At 39.1% G+C, this 16,665-nt stretch overlaps 1 protein-coding gene across 1 annotated transcript in view; it reads left to right on the forward strand.

Moving 5' to 3' along the window:
• The window catches only part of LOC131346816 (mucin-16-like), a 47,800-nt gene that overhangs the window by 14,734 nt on the left and 16,401 nt on the right, over positions 1-16,665 (forward strand). Inside the window, exons 10-45 of the mRNA XM_058380502.1 lie at positions 75-136; positions 237-344; positions 530-684; positions 789-910; positions 2,422-2,483; positions 2,584-2,691; positions 2,877-3,031; positions 3,136-3,257; positions 4,088-4,149; positions 4,250-4,357; positions 4,543-4,697; positions 4,802-4,923; positions 5,755-5,816; positions 5,917-6,024; positions 6,210-6,364; positions 6,469-6,590; positions 8,102-8,163; positions 8,264-8,371; positions 8,557-8,711; positions 8,816-8,937; positions 9,767-9,828; positions 9,924-10,031; positions 10,217-10,371; positions 10,476-10,597; positions 11,429-11,490; positions 11,591-11,698; positions 11,884-12,038; positions 12,143-12,264; positions 13,096-13,157; positions 13,258-13,365; positions 13,551-13,705; positions 13,810-13,931; positions 14,763-14,824; positions 14,925-15,023; positions 15,209-15,363; positions 15,468-15,589. Coding sequence (XP_058236485.1) covers positions 75-136; positions 237-344; positions 530-684; positions 789-910; positions 2,422-2,483; positions 2,584-2,691; positions 2,877-3,031; positions 3,136-3,257; positions 4,088-4,149; positions 4,250-4,357; positions 4,543-4,697; positions 4,802-4,923; positions 5,755-5,816; positions 5,917-6,024; positions 6,210-6,364; positions 6,469-6,590; positions 8,102-8,163; positions 8,264-8,371; positions 8,557-8,711; positions 8,816-8,937; positions 9,767-9,828; positions 9,924-10,031; positions 10,217-10,371; positions 10,476-10,597; positions 11,429-11,490; positions 11,591-11,698; positions 11,884-12,038; positions 12,143-12,264; positions 13,096-13,157; positions 13,258-13,365; positions 13,551-13,705; positions 13,810-13,931; positions 14,763-14,824; positions 14,925-15,023; positions 15,209-15,363; positions 15,468-15,589 — 4,014 coding nt within the window. The remainder of the gene's footprint in view (positions 1-74; positions 137-236; positions 345-529; positions 685-788; positions 911-2,421; positions 2,484-2,583; positions 2,692-2,876; positions 3,032-3,135; positions 3,258-4,087; positions 4,150-4,249; positions 4,358-4,542; positions 4,698-4,801; positions 4,924-5,754; positions 5,817-5,916; positions 6,025-6,209; positions 6,365-6,468; positions 6,591-8,101; positions 8,164-8,263; positions 8,372-8,556; positions 8,712-8,815; positions 8,938-9,766; positions 9,829-9,923; positions 10,032-10,216; positions 10,372-10,475; positions 10,598-11,428; positions 11,491-11,590; positions 11,699-11,883; positions 12,039-12,142; positions 12,265-13,095; positions 13,158-13,257; positions 13,366-13,550; positions 13,706-13,809; positions 13,932-14,762; positions 14,825-14,924; positions 15,024-15,208; positions 15,364-15,467; positions 15,590-16,665) is intronic.

A 16,665-nucleotide genomic window follows, 5' to 3' on the forward strand; every position in this document is an offset into this window, starting at 1 on the left:
TGGTTAAAGAAGCAGTGCAATGGAATGTTCTTTCATCTCACATAAAATTTGATGAATTATCTTTCCTCCTGCAGTTAAACACACTTCTAAATGAAGCTGGAGCAGAACCATTCGAACCCCAGAGCTCTTTCTTTACGTAAGATCACGGCAGTGTTCTTTCCACTCTCAACGTATATTGTGATAATTCTTATTGTAACGTCAACTATATTGTGACTTTTCTCTTCTACTGGTAACAGGAGTTCAGGAAACCAGGTTAATGGTAACATGACGTACCACTTCCAAGATGGAGACACCAAAACACCAGCAGCTTTCCTGAATGAGCTTAAAGCACAAATTACACCTATGTAAGTGTGCTGATATTAATTTCTGATGTTTGCCTTTAATCAGTGTGTTCTCACAGACTGTCTTTTATTTCTTTTGGTTTATATGTAATTAATAACAGATCTTTTCAAACATTGACATTTAGTAGAGAATGAAATTTTTAATTTGAATGTGAAGCTTATAATAATTATATGTTTAATCTTATCAGATCTGGTTCCGCCTTGGTTCAGACCACAATGGTCTTCAATTCCTCCTCCCCTGTTCCCAGTGAGAGTTTGGTTCTCAGTGTAATCCAGACTCTACTGAGTGCTCGACTCTCAAACCTCACTGACTCTGTAAAAGTGCTGAACTTCACATATCAAAGTATGTGTGTTTTTCTAATCACAAGATTACATGCAACACAAATTATTGTCTCAGAGCTGTGACTTCTTTATCAGCCTTTCTAAACCACCTGATATGTTCCACAGAAATTTCAGACACCTCCTATGCTGTAAAATTCACATTCGACATCAGTAACATCAGCATGACACAGAACCCTGACCTCAGGAATGAAACCTACAACCAATTGAAGAGCATCATCAACAACACTGTGAGTGTAAATCACCATGTGTTTAATGACATTCTGACAAATGTCCTGAGATGGCATTGGATTCTGATGCAGGGTTCACTAAAATAGCTGAAAAATCAAATGGACTAAAAGTCAACAGATTAAACCCAGGGTTATCCGAGACATTTAGACTCACAGTGGGGTAATCTGGCAAAGGTTGTGTCCTGAGTGAAATGCATTATGGGTAGTGTAGTGTGAAACAATGCGGTGTGTGTGTGTATGTGTGTGCGCATTTTCATCTAGTTTGGAGGGCGGGAAAAAAAAGGCTTGTGTGCTGTGTTATAAGAGTTCAGGGCAGTTATTCCACCTGGGAGTGAACTGTGAGCTGTATCCTGATCATTTTATCTGCCACAGTTGGAAGTAAATGGCATGCATCGGCTAACTTTGTCCGGCTCATCCTTCTTCTAAATTCCCTCAGGTGTGCAAAGCAGTTCAGAACTCAGTCTTAAATATAGTTATATCAGAATAAATAAGCTTTACGATTACATGAAACAGAAATAAAGCAAAAAGATTTGCTTGACCAGCTGGACCAGCAGCAGCATATTGCAAAATTATTCATTTCTTCAATTATGCAGAATGCACAATGCTTGTTCCCCGCACTGACCATTTGAATAGCGAAATTTTTGCGGGATTACTTTTCCAGTCTCGCAGGCAAGAACTCTGATCTCTCATGTGATCTTGCTTTATTTCCTTATTATTTTTTGTGTACATTTGGATGTGAAATGCAGTTTGTGGACCGGACAGAGTTGTCTGCGATTCTTCCTATTTTGAAGTCATGCAGTGTGAAACCTCCTGTCACAAATCCATCTTGCAGTGTGAACACAGCAGAGACTGAATGCTACCCTAGATAGTCATGCACTGTGAAAGCAGCAGCGATCCGACCCCTTTGAAAATCGTGCAGTGTGAACTCGGCATGAATCTAGCTAAAATGAGCTCCCTATTCAAATCCCCCAGGAAAAAATGTCCAGTGTCAAACCGGTCCATGGTCCAAAAAAAGTTGGGGAACCCTGAAGTACATGAAAGAAGCAAATTCCCTCAGGTGTGCAAAGCAGTTCAGAACTCAAGTGAGAGTGACTCCTGTGGTCAGTGGGAGAAGTACAGGTAGAGTCTCCGATCCTCCTGTGTTCAACATGTATTGTAGCATCAATGCTATATATAGTCAAGTGGGGCTGTGTAACCAGGAACATATGAGCAACTTATGAATCAGTGTCATTTCTAAGTTCATTGTAGATTTAACAGTAATTCCTTCCTGCTGCAGACATCAAATGTTCAAAGATGGCGACCCAAGCATAAAACCCACTGCCGCAAGAAGGGTTCAAAGCTGGCAACATAGTCTCCAAGTAGTTCTATCCACAGCAGTGCCATGAGTCTCCTGGCTGATTTAAAACATATAAACCAATATTTGTCTTAAACAATAAATGGTTAAAGAAACAGTGCAATGGAATGTTCTTTCATCTCACATAAAATTTGATTAATTATCTTTCCTCCTGCAGTTAAACACACTTCTAAATGAAGCTGGAGCAGAACCATTCGAACCCCAGAGCTCTTTCTTTACGTAAGATCACGGCAGTGTTCTTTCCACTCTCAACGTATATTGTGATAATTCTTATTGTAACGTCAACTATATTGTGACTTTTCTCTTCTACTGGCAACAGGAGTTCAGGAAACCAGGTTAATGGTAACATGACGTACCACTTCCAAGATGGAGACACCAAAACACCAGCAGCTTTCCTGAATGAGCTTAAAGCACAAATTACACCTATGTAAGTGTGCTGATATTAATTTCTGATGTTTGCCTTTAATCAGTGTGTTCTCACAGACTGTCTTTTATTTCTTTTGGTTTATATGTAAATAATAACAGATCGTTTCAAACATTGACATTTAGTAGAGAATGAAATTTTTAATTTGAATGTGAAGCTTATAATAATTATATGCTTAATTTTATCAGATCTGGTTCCGCCTTGGTTCAGACCACAATGGTCTTCAATTCCTCCTCTCCTGTTCCCAGTGAGAGTTTGGTTCTCAGTGTAATCCAGACTCTACTGAGTGCTCGACTCTCAAACCTCACTGACTCTGTAAAAGTGCTGAACTTCACATATGAAAGTATGTGTGTTTTTCTAATAACAAGATTACATGCAACACAAATTATTGTCTCAGAGCTGTGACTTCTTTATCAGCCTTTCTAAACCACCTGATATGTTCCACAGAAATTTCAGACACCTCCTATGCTGTAAAATTCAGATTTGACATCAGTAACATCAGCATGACACAGAACCCTGACCTCAGGAATGAAACCTACAACCAATTGAAGAGCATCATCAACAACACTGTGAGTGTAAATCACCATGTGTTTAATGACATTCTGACAAATGTCTCGAGATGGCGTTGGTTTCCAATGCAGAGTTTACTGAAATAGCTGAAAAATCAAATGAACTGAAAGTCAACAGATTAAACCCAGGGTTATCCAAGACAGTAAGACTCACACTGGGGTAATCTGGCAAAGGTCGAAATACAAGAAACTAGTTACAGAAGTTAAAACAGCACCGAAATGTGCAACAGGATCTTAAACAGTATTTGAAAAAAGGATTGCAATGGGGGAATTGTAAAGGGTCAGATATGTCTAACAGAAACAGTAGCAAGACTTTGCAATGGCAGACATCAAACGTGCTCCATATGCAGTACATAAAAGAAGTAAATTCCCTCAGGTGTGCAAAGCAGTTCAGAACTCAGGTGAAAGTGACTCCTGTGGTCAGTGGGAGAAGTACAGGTAGAGGCTCCTACCCTCCTCAGTTCAAAATATATTCTAGCATCAAAGCTATATGTAGTCAAGTAGGGTTTTTGTAACCAGGAGCTTATGAGCAACTTTTGAATCAGTGTAATTTCTAAGTTCATTATAGATTCAACAGTAATTCCTTCCTGCCCAAGTCATCAAATCTTCAATGATGCCGACCCGAGCGTAAAACCCACCACCGCAAGAAGGGTTCAAAGCTGGCAACATAGTCTCCAAGTAGTTCTATCCACAGCAGTGCCATGAGTCTCCTGGCTGATTTAAAACATATAAACCAATATTTGTCTTAAACAATAAATGGTTAAAGAAACAGTGCAATGGAATGTTCTTTCATCTTACATAAAACTGATGAATTATCTTTCCTCCTGCAGTTAAACACACTTCTAAATGAAGCTGGAGCAGAACCATTCGAACCCCAGAGCTCTTTCTTTACGTAAGATCACGGCAGTGTTCTTTCTGCTCTCAAAGTATAGAGTGATAATTCTTATTGTAAACTTAACTGTATCGTGAATTTTCTCTTCTACTGGTAACAGGAGTTCAGGAAACCAGGTAAATGGTAGCATGACGTACCACTTCCAAGATGGAGACACCAAAACACCAGCAGCTTTCCTGAATGAGCTTAAAGCACAAATTACACCTATGTAAGTGTGCTGATATTAATTTCTGATGTTTGCCTTTAATCAGTGTGTTCTCACAGACTGTCTTTTATTTCTTTTGGTTTATATGTAAATAATAACAGATCGTTTCGAACACTGACATTTAGTAGAGAATGAAATTTTTAATTTGAATGTGAAGCTTATAATAATTATATGCTTAATTTTATCAGATCTGGTTCCGCCTTGGTTCAGACCACAATGGTCTTCAATTCCTCCTCCCCTGTTCCCAGTGAGAGTTTGGTTCTCAGTGTAATCCAGACTCTACTGAGTGCTCGACTCTCAAACCTCACTGACTCTGTAAAAGTGCTGAACTTCACATATGAAAGTATGTGTGTTTTTGTAATCACAAGATTACATGCAACACAAATTATTGTCTCAGAGCTGTGACTTCTTTATCAGCCTTTCTAAACCACCTGATATGTTCCACAGAAATTTCAGACACCTCCTATGCTGTAAAATTCAGATTTGACATCAGTAACATCAGCATGACACAGAACCCTGACCTCAGGAATGAAACCTACAACCAATTGAAGAGCATCATCAACAACACTGTGAGTGTAAATCACCATGTGTTTAACGACATTCTGACAAATGTCTCGAGATGGCGTTGGTTTCCAATGCAGAGTTTACTGAAATAGCTGAAAAATCAAATGAACTGAAAGTCAACAGATTAAACCCAGGGTTATCCAAGACAGTAAGACTCACACTGGGGTAATCTGGCAAAGGTCGAAATACAAGAAACTAGTTACAGAAGTTAAAACAGCACCGAAATGTGCAACAGGATCTTAAACAGTATTTGAAAAAAGGATTGCAATGGGGGAATTGTAAAGGGTCAGATATGTCTAACAGAAACAGTAGCAAGACTTTGCAATGGCCGACATCAAACGTGCTCCATATGCAGTACATAAAAGAAGTAAATTCCCTCAGGTGTGCAAAGCAGTTCAGAACTCAGGTGAAAGTGACTCCTGTGGTCAGTGGGAGAAGTACAGGTAGAGGCTCCTACCCTCCTCAGTTCAAAATATATTCTAGCATCAAAGCTATATGTAGTCAAGTAGGGTTTTTGTAACCAGGAGCTTATGAGCAACTTTTGAATCAGTGTAATTTCTAAGTTCATTATAGATTCAACAGTAATTCCTTCCTGCCCAAGTCATCAAATCTTCAACGATGCCGACCCGAGCGTAAAACCCACCACCGCAAGAAGGGTTCAAAGCTGGCAACATAGTCTCCAAGTAGTTCTATCCACAGCAGTGCCATGAGTCTCCTGGCTGATTTAAAACATTTGAAACAATAATTGTCTCAAACAATAAATGGTTAAAGAAGCAGTGCAATGGAATGTTCTTTCATCTCACATAAAATTTGATGAATTATCTTTCCTCCTGCAGTTAAACACACTTCTAAATGAAGCTGGAGCAGAACCATTCGAACCCCAGAGCTCTTTCTTTACGTAAGATCACGGCAGTGTTCTTTCCACTCTCAACGTATATTGTGATAATTCTTATTGTAAAGTCAACTATATTGTGAATTTTCTCTTCTACTGGTAACAGGAGTTCAGGAAACCAGGTTAATGGTAACATGACGTACCACTTCCAAGATGGAGACACCAAAACACCAGCAGCTTTCCTGAATGAGCTTAAAGCACAAATTACACCTATGTAAGTGTGCTGATATTAATTTCTGATGTTTGCCTTTAATCAGTGTGTTCTCACAGACTGTCTTTTATTTCTTTTGGTTTATATGTAATTAATAACAGATCTTTTCAAACATTGACATTTAGTAGAGAATGAAATTTTTAATTTGAATGTGAAGCTTATAATAATTATATGTTTAATCTTATCAGATCTGGTTCCGCCTTGGTTCAGACCACAATGGTCTTCAATTCCTCCTCCCCTGTTCCCAGTGAGAGTTTGGTTCTCAGTGTAATCCAGACTCTACTGAGTGCTCGACTCTCAAACCTCACTGACTCTGTAAAAGTGCTGAACTTCACATATGAAAGTATGTGTGTTTTTCTAATCACAAGATTACATGCAACACAAATTATTGTCTCAGAGCTGTGACTTCTTTATCAGCCTTTCTAAACCACCTGATATGTTCCACAGAAATTTCAGACACCTCCTATGCTGTAAAATTCACATTTGACATCAGTAACATCAGCATGACACAGAACCCTGACCTCAGGAATGAAACCTACAACCAATTGAAGAGCATCATCAACAACACTGTGAGTGTAAATCACCATGTGTTTAATGACATTCTGACGAATGTCCTGAGATGGCATTGGATTCTGATGCAGGGTTCACTAAAATAGCTGAAAAATCAAATGGACTAAAAGTCAACAGATTAAACCCAGGGTTATCCGAGACATTTAGACTCACAGTGGGGTAATCTGGCAAAGGTTGTGTCCTGAGTGAAATGCATTATGGGTAGTGTAGTGTGAAACAATGCGGTGTGTGTGTGTATGTGTGTGCGCATTTTCATCTAGTTTGGAGGGCGGGAAAAAAAAGGCTTGTGTGCTGTGTTATAAGAGTTCAGGGCAGTTATTCCACCTGGGAGTGAACTGTGAGCTGTATCCTGATCATTTTATCTGCCACAGTTGGAAGTAAATGGCATGCATCGGCTAACTTTGTCCGGCTCATCCTTCTTCTAAATTCCCTCAGGTGTGCAAAGCAGTTCAGAACTCAGTCTTAAATATAGTTATATCAGAATAAATAAGCTTTACGATTACATGAAACAGAAATAAAGCAAAAAGATTTGCTTGACCAGCTGGACCAGCAGCAGCATATTGCAAAATTATTCATTTCTTCAATTATGCAGAATGCACAATGCTTGTTCCCCGCACTGACCATTTGAATAGCGAAATTTTTGCGGGATTACTTTTCCAGTCTCGCAGGCAAGAACTCTGATCTCTCATGTGATCTTGCTTTATTTCCTTATTATTTTTTGTGTACATTTGGATGTGAAATGCAGTTTGTGGACCGGACAGAGTTGTCTGCGATTCTTCCTATTTTGAAGTCATGCAGTGTGAAACCTCCTGTCACAAATCCATGTTGCAGTGTGAACACAGCAGAGACTGAATGCTACCCTAGATAGTCATGCACTGTGAAAGCAGCAGCGATCCGACCCCTTTGAAAATCGTGCAGTGTGAACTCGGCATGAATCTAGCTAAAATGAGCTCCCTATTCAAATCCCCCAGGAAAAAATGTCCAGTGTCAAACCGGTCCATGGTCCAAAAAAAGTTGGGGAACCCTGAAGTACATGAAAGAAGCAAATTCCCTCAGGTGTGCAAAGCAGTTCAGAACTCAAGTGAGAGTGACTCCTGTGGTCAGTGGGAGAAGTACAGGTAGAGTCTCCGATCCTCCTGTGTTCAACATGTATTGTAGCATCAATGCTATATATAGTCAAGTGGGGCTGTGTAACCAGGAACATATGAGCAACTTATGAATCAGTGTCATTTCTAAGTTCATTGTAGATTTAACAGTAATTCCTTCCTGCTGCAGACATCAAATGTTCAAAGATGGCGACCCAAGCATAAAACCCACTGCCGCAAGAAGGGTTCAAAGCTGGCAACATAGTCTCCAAGTAGTTCTATCCACAGCAGTGCCATGAGTCTCCTGGCTGATTTAAAACATATAAACCAATATTTGTCTTAAACAATAAATGGTTAAAGAAACAGTGCAATGGAATGTTCTTTCATCTCACATAAAATTTGATTAATTATCTTTCCTCCTGCAGTTAAACACACTTCTAAATGAAGCTGGAGCAGAACCATTCGAACCCCAGAGCTCTTTCTTTACGTAAGATCACGGCAGTGTTCTTTCCACTCTCAACGTATATTGTGATAATTCTTATTGTAACGTCAACTATATTGTGACTTTTCTCTTCTACTGGCAACAGGAGTTCAGGAAACCAGGTTAATGGTAACATGACGTACCACTTCCAAGATGGAGACACCAAAACACCAGCAGCTTTCCTGAATGAGCTTAAAGCACAAATTACACCTATGTAAGTGTGCTGATATTAATTTCTGATGTTTGCCTTTAATCAGTGTGTTCTCACAGACTGTCTTTTATTTCTTTTGGTTTATATGTAAATAATAACAGATCGTTTCAAACATTGACATTTAGTAGAGAATGAAATTTTTAATTTGAATGTGAAGCTTATAATAATTATATGCTTAATTTTATCAGATCTGGTTCCGCCTTGGTTCAGACCACAATGGTCTTCAATTCCTCCTCTCCTGTTCCCAGTGAGAGTTTGGTTCTCAGTGTAATCCAGACTCTACTGAGTGCTCGACTCTCAAACCTCACTGACTCTGTAAAAGTGCTGAACTTCACATATGAAAGTATGTGTGTTTTTCTAATAACAAGATTACATGCAACACAAATTATTGTCTCAGAGCTGTGACTTCTTTATCAGCCTTTCTAAACCACCTGATATGTTCCACAGAAATTTCAGACACCTCCTATGCTGTAAAATTCAGATTTGACATCAGTAACATCAGCATGACACAGAACCCTGACCTCAGGAATGAAACCTACAACCAATTGAAGAGCATCATCAACAACACTGTGAGTGTAAATCACCATGTGTTTAATGACATTCTGACAAATGTCTCGAGATGGCGTTGGTTTCCAATGCAGAGTTTACTGAAATAGCTGAAAAATCAAATGAACTGAAAGTCAACAGATTAAACCCAGGGTTATCCAAGACAGTAAGACTCACACTGGGGTAATCTGGCAAAGGTCGAAATACAAGAAACTAGTTACAGAAGTTAAAACAGCACCGAAATGTGCAACAGGATCTTAAACAGTATTTGAAAAGAGGATTGCAATGGGGGAATTGTAAAGGGTCAGATATGTCTAACAGAAACAGTAGCAAGACTTTGCAATGGCAGACATCAAACGTGCTCCATATGCAGTACATAAAAGAAGTAAATTCCCTCAGGTGTGCAAAGCAGTTCAGAACTCAGGTGAAAGTGACTCCTGTGGTCAGTGGGAGAAGTACAGGTAGAGGCTCCTACCCTCCTCAGTTCAAAATATATTCTAGCATCAAAGCTATATGTAGTCAAGTAGGGTTTTTGTAACCAGGAGCTTATGAGCAACTTTTGAATCAGTGTAATTTCTAAGTTCATTATAGATTCAACAGTAATTCCTTCCTGCCCAAGTCATCAAATCTTCAATGATGCCGACCCAAGCATAAAACCCACCACTGCAAGAAGGGTTCAAAGCTGGGGCCATAGTCTCCAAGTAGTTCTATCCACAGCAGTGCCATGAGTCTCCTGGCTGATTTAAAACATAAATCAATATTTGTCTAAAACAATAAATTTTTAAAGAAACAGTGCAATGGAATGTTCTTTCATCTTACATAAAATTTGATTAATTATTTTTCCTCCTGCAGTTAAACACACTTCTAAATGAAGCTGGAGCAGAACCATTCGAACCCCAGAGCTCTTTCTTCACGTAAGATCACGGCAGTGTTCTTTCCACTAGTATATTGTGATAATTCTTATTGTAAAGTCAACTATATTGTGACATTTCTCTTCTACTGGTAACAGGAGTTCAGGAAACCATGTTAATGGTAACATGACGTACCACTTCCAAGATGGAGACACCAAAACACCAGCAGCTTTTCTGAATGAGCTTAAAGCACAAATTACACCTATGTAAGTGTGCTGATATTAATTTCTGATGTTTGCCTTTAATCAGTATGTTCTCACAGACTGTCTTTTATTTCTTTTGGTTTATATGTAAATAATAACAGATCGTTTCAAACATTGACATTTAGTAGAGAATGAAATTTTTAATTTGAATGTGAAGCTTATAATAATTATATGCTTAATTTTATCAGATCTGGTTCCGCCTTGGTTCAGACCACAATGGTCTTCAATTCCTCCTCCCCTGTTCCCAGTGAGAGTTTGGTTCTCAGTGTAATCCAGACTCTACTGAGTGCTCGACTCTCAAACCTCACTGACTCTGTAAAAGTGCTGAACTTCACATATGAAAGTATGTGTGTTTTTGTAATCACAAGATTACATGCAACACAAATTATTGTCTCAGAGCTGTGACTTCTTTATCAGCCTTTCTAAACCACCTGATATGTTCCACAGAAATTTCAGACACCTCCTATGCTGTAAAATTCAGATTTGACATCAGTAACATCAGCATGACACAGAACCCTGACCTCAGGAATGAAACCTACAACCAATTGAAGAGCATCATCAACAACACTGTGAGTGTAAATCACCATGTGTTTAACGACATTCTGACAAATGTCTCGAGATGGCGTTGGTTTCCAATGCAGAGTTTACTGAAATAGCTGAAAAATCAAATGAACTGAAAGTCAACAGATTAAACCCAGGGTTATCCAAGACAGTAAGACTCACACTGGGGTAATCTGGCAAAGGTCGAAATACAAGAAACTAGTTACAGAAGTTAAAACAGCACCGAAATGTGCAACAGGATCTTAAACAGTACTCAAAAAAAGGATTGCAATGGGGGAATTGTAAAGGGTCAGATATGTCTAACAGAAACAGTAGCAAGACTTTGCAATGGCAGACATCAAACGTGCTCCATATGCAGTACATAAAAGAAGTAAATTCCCTCAGGTGTGCAAAGCAGTTCAGAACTCAGGTGAAAGTGACTCCTGTGGTCAGTGGGAGAAGTACAGGTAGAGGCTCCTACCCTCCTCAGTTCAAAATATATTCTAGCATCAAAGCTGTATGTAGTCAAGTAGGGTTTTTGTAACCAGGAGCTTATGAGCAACTTTTGAATCAGTGTAATTTCTAAGTTCATTATAGATTCAACAGTAATTCCTTCCTGCCCAAGTCATCAAATCTTCAACGATGCCGACCCGAGCGTAAAACCCACCACCGCAAGAAGGGTTCAAAGCTGGCAACATAGTCTCCAAGTAGTTCTATCCACAGCAGTGCCATGAGTCTCCTGGCTGATTTAAAACATATAAACCAATATTTGTCTTAAACAATAAATGGTTAAAGAAACAGTGCAATGGAATGTTCTTTCATCTCACATAAAATTTGATTAATTATCTTTCCTCCTGCAGTTAAACACACTTCTAAATGAAGCTGGAGCAGAACCATTCGAACCCCAGAGCTCTTTCTTTACGTAAGATCACGGCAGTGTTCTTTCTGCTCTCAAAGTATAGAGTGATAATTCTTATTGTAAACTTAACTGTATCGTGAATTTTCTCTTCTACTGGTAACAGGAGTTCAGGAAACCAGGTTAATGGTAGCATGACGTACCACTTCCAAGATGGAGACACCAAAACACCGGCAGCTTTCCTGAATGAGCTTAAAGCACAAATTACACCTATGTAAGTGTGCTGATATTAATTTCTGATGTTTGCCTTTAATCAGTGTGTTCTCACAGACTGTCTTTTATTTCTTTTGGTTTATATGTAAATAATAACAGATCGTTTCGAACACTGACATTTAGTAGAGAATGAAATTTTTAATTTGAATGTGAAGCTTATAATAATTATATGCTTAATTTTATCAGATCTGGTTCCGCCTTGGTTCAGACCACAATGGTCTTCAATTCCTCCTCCCCTGTTCCCAGTGAGAGTTTGGTTCTCAGTGTAATCCAGACTCTACTGAGTGCTCGACTCTCAAACCTCACTGACTCTGTAAAAGTGCTGAACTTCACATATGAAAGTATGTGTGTTTTTGTAATCACAAGATTACATGCAACACAAATTATTGTCTCAGAGCTGTGACTTCTTTATCAGCCTTTCTAAACCACCTGATATGTTCCACAGAAATTTCAGACACCTCCTATGCTGTAAAATTCAGATTTGACATCAGTAACATCAGCATGACACAGAACCCTGACCTCAGGAATGAAACCTACAACCAATTGAAGAGCATCATCAACAACACTGTGAGTGTAAATCACCATGTGTTTAACGACATTCTGACAAATGTCTCGAGATGGCGTTGGTTTCCAATGCAGAGTTTACTGAAATAGCTGAAAAATCAAATGAACTGAAAGTCAACAGATTAAACCCAGGGTTATCCAAGACAGTAAGACTCACACTGGGGTAATCTGGCAAAGGTCGAAATACAAGAAACTAGTTACAGAAGTTAAAACAGCACCGAAATGTGCAACAGGATCTTAAACAGTATTTGAAAAAAGGATTGCAATGGGGGAATTGTAAAGGGTCAGATATGTCTAACAGAAACAGTAGCAAGACTTTGCAATGGCCGACATCAAACGTGCTCCATATGCAGTACATAAAAGAAGTAAATTCCCTCAGGTGTGCAAAGCAGTTCAGAACTCAGGTGAAAGTGACTCCTGTGGTCAGTGGGAGAAGTACAGGTAGAGGCTCCTACCCTCCTCAGTTCAAAATATATTCTAGCATCAAAGCTATATGTAGTCAAGTAGGGTTTTTGTAACCAGGAGCTTATGAGCAACTTTTGAATCAGTGTAATTTCTAAGTTCATTATAGATTCAACAGTAATTCCTTCCTGCCCAAGTCATCAAATCTTCAACGATGCCGACCCGAGCGTAAAACCCACCACCGCAAGAAGGGTTCAAAGCTGGCAACATAGTCTCCAAGTAGTTCTATCCACAGCAGTGCCATGAGTCTCCTGGCTGATTTAAAACATTTGAAACAATAATTGTCTCAAACAATAAATGGTTAAAGAAGCAGTGCAATGGAATGTTCTTTCATCTCACATAAAATTTGATGAATTATCTTTCCTCCTGCAGTTAAACACACTTCTAAATGAAGCTGGAGCAGAACCATTCGAACCCCAGAGCTCTTTCTTTACGTAAGATCACGGCAGTGTTCTTTCCACTCTCAACGTATATTGTGATAATTCTTATTGTAACGTCAACTATATTGTGACTTTTCTCTTCTACTGGCAACAGGAGTTCAGGAAACCAGGTTAATGGTAACATGACGTACCACTTCCAAGATGGAGACACCAAAACACCAGCAGCTTTCCTGAATGAGCTTAAAGCACAAATTACACCTATGTAAGTGTGCTGATATTAATTTCTGATGTTTGCCTTTAATCAGTATGTTCTCACAGACTGTCTTTTATTTCTTTTGGTTTATATGTAAATAATAACAGATCGTTTCAAACATTGACATTTAGTAGAGAATGAAATTTTTAATTTGAATGTGAAGCTTATAATAATTATATGCTTAATTTCATCAGATCTGGTTCCGCCTTGGTTCAGACCACAATGGTCTTCAATTCCTCCTCTCCTGTTCCCAGTGAGAGTTTGGTTCTCAGTGTAATCCAGACTCTACTGAGTGCTCGACTCTCAAACCTCACTGACTCTGTTAAAGTGCTGAACTTCACATATGAAAGTATGTGTGTTTTTCTAATCACAAGATTACATGCAACACAAATTATTGTCTCAGAGCTGTGACTTCTTTATCAGCCTTTCTAAACCACCTGATATGTTCCACAGATATTTCAGACACCTCCTATGCTGTAAAATTCAGATTTGACATCAGTAACATCAGCATGACACAGAACCCTGACCTCAGGAATGAAACCTACAACCAATTGAAGAGCATCATCAACAACACTGTGAGTGTAAATCACCATGTGTTTAATGACATTCTGACAAATGTCTCGAGATGGCGTTGGTTTCCAATGCAGAGTTTACTGAAATAGCTGAAAAATCAAATGAACTGAAAGTCAACAGATTAAACCCAGGGTTATCCAAGACAGTAAGACTCACACTGGGGTAATCTGGCAAAGGTCGAAATACAAGAAACTAGTTACAGAAGTTAAAACAGCACCGAAATGTGCAACAGGATCTTAAACAGTATTTGAAAAAAGGATTGCAATGGGGGAATTGTAAAGGGTCAGATATGTCTAACAGAAACAGTAGCAAGACTTTGCAATGGCCGACATCAAACGTGCTCCATATGCAGTACATAAAAGAAGTAAATTCCCTCAGGTGTGCAAAGCAGTTCAGAACTCAGGTGAAAGTGACTCCTGTGGTCAGTGGGAGAAGTACAGGTAGAGGCTCCTACCCTCCTCAGTTCAAAATATATTCTAGCATCAAAGCTGTATGTAGTCAAGTAGGGTTTTTTTAACCAGGAGCTTATGAGCAACTTTTGAATCAGTGTAATTTCTAAGTTCATTATAGATTCAACAGTAATTCCTTCCTGCCCAAGTCATCAAATCTTCAACGATGCCGACCCGAGCGTAAAACCCACCACCGCAAGAAGGGTTCAAAGCTGGCAACATAGTCTCCAAGTAGTTCTATCCACAGCAGTGCCATGAGTCTCCTGGCTGATTTAAAACATTTGAAACAATAATTGTCTCAAACAATAAATGGTTAAAGAAACAGTGCAATGGAATGTTCTTTCATCTCACATAAAATTTGATTAATTATCTTTCCTCCTGCAGTTAAACACACTTCTAAATGAAGCTGGAGCAGAACCATTCGAACCCCAGAGCTCTTTCTTTACGTAAGATCACGGCAGTGTTCTTTCCACTCTCAACGTATATTGTGATAATTCTTATTGTAAAGTCAACTATATTGTGACTTTTCTCTTCTACTGGCAACAGGAGTTCAGGAAACCAGGTTAATGGTAACATGACGTACCACTTCCAAGATGGAGACACCAAAACACCAGCAGCTTTCCTGAATGAGCTTAAAGCACAAATGTAAGTGTGCTGATATTAATTTCTGATGTTTGCCTTTAATCAGTATGTTCTCACAGACTGTCTTTTATTTCTTTTGGTTTATATGTAATTAATAACAGATCTTTTCAAACATTGACATTTAGTAGAGAATGAAATTTTTAATTTGAATGTGAAGCTTATAATAATTATATGTTTAATCTTATCAGATCTGGTTCCGCCTTGGTTCAGACCACAATGGTCTTCAATTCCTCCTCCCCTGTTCCCAGTGAGAGTTTGGTTCTCAGTGTAATCCAGACTCTACTGAGTGCTCGACTCTCAAACCTCACTGACTCTGTAAAAGTGCTGAACTTCACATATGAAAGTATGTGTGTTTTTCTAATCACAAGATTACATGCAACACAAATTATTGTCTCAGAGCTGTGACTTCTTTATCAGCCTTTCTAAACCACCTGATATGTTCCACAGAAATTTCAGACACCTCCTATGCTGTAAAATTCACATTTGACATCAGTAACATCAGCATGACACAGAACCCTGACCTCAGGAATGAAACCTACAACCAATTGAAGAGCATCATCAACAACACTGTGAGTGTAAATCACCATGTGTTTAATGACATTCTGACGAATGTCCTGAGATGGCATTGGATTCTGATGCAGGGTTCACTAAAATAGCTGAAAAATCAAATGGACTAAAAGTCAACAGATTAAACCCAGGGTTATCCGAGACATTTAGACTCACAGTGGGGTAATCTGGCAAAGGTTGTGTCCTGAGTGAAATGCATTATGGGTAGTGTAGTGTGAAACAATGCGGTGTTTGTGTATGTGTGTGCGCATTTTCATCTAGTTTGGAGGGCGGGAAAAAAAAGGCTTGTGTGCTGTGTTATAAGAGTTCAGGGCAGTTATTCCACCTGGGAGTGAACTGTGAGCTGTATCCTGATCATTTTATCTGCCACAGTTGGAAGTAAATGGCATGCATCGGCTAACTTTGTCCGGCTCATCCTTCTTCTAAATTCCCTCAGGTGTGCAAAGCAGTTCAGAACTCAGTCTTAAATATAGTTATATCATTATAAATAAGCTTTACGATTACATGAAACAGAAATAAAGCAAAAAGATTTGCTTGACCAGCTGGACCAGCAGCAGCATATTGCAAAATTATTCATTTCTTCAATTATGCAGAATGCACAATGCTTGTTCCCCGCACTGACCATTTGAATAGCGAAATTTTTGCGGGATTACTTTTCCAGTCTCGCAGGCAAGAACTCTGATCTCTCATGTGATCTTGCTTTATTTCCTTATTATTTTTTGTGTACATTTGGATGTGAAATGCAGTTTGTGGACCGGACAGAGTTGTCTGCGATTCTTCCTATTTTGAAGTCATGCAGTGTGAAACCTCCTGTCACAAATCCATCTTGTAGTGTGAACACAGCAGAGACTGAATGCTACCCTAGATAGTCATGCACTGTGAAAGCAGCAGCGATCCGACCCCTTTGAAAATCGTGCAGTGTGAACTCGGCATGAATCTAGCTAAAATGAGCTCCCTATTCAAATCCCCCAGGAAAAAATGTCCAGTGTCAAACCGGTCCATGGTCCAAAAAAAGTTGGGGAACCCTGAAGTACATGAAAGAAGCAAATTCCCTCAGGTGTGCAAAGCAGTTCAGAAC

Source organism: Hemibagrus wyckioides, linkage group LG03, assembly GCF_019097595.1.
Source record: "Hemibagrus wyckioides isolate EC202008001 linkage group LG03, SWU_Hwy_1.0, whole genome shotgun sequence".
Taxonomy (NCBI): domain Eukaryota; kingdom Metazoa; phylum Chordata; class Actinopteri; order Siluriformes; family Bagridae; genus Hemibagrus; species Hemibagrus wyckioides.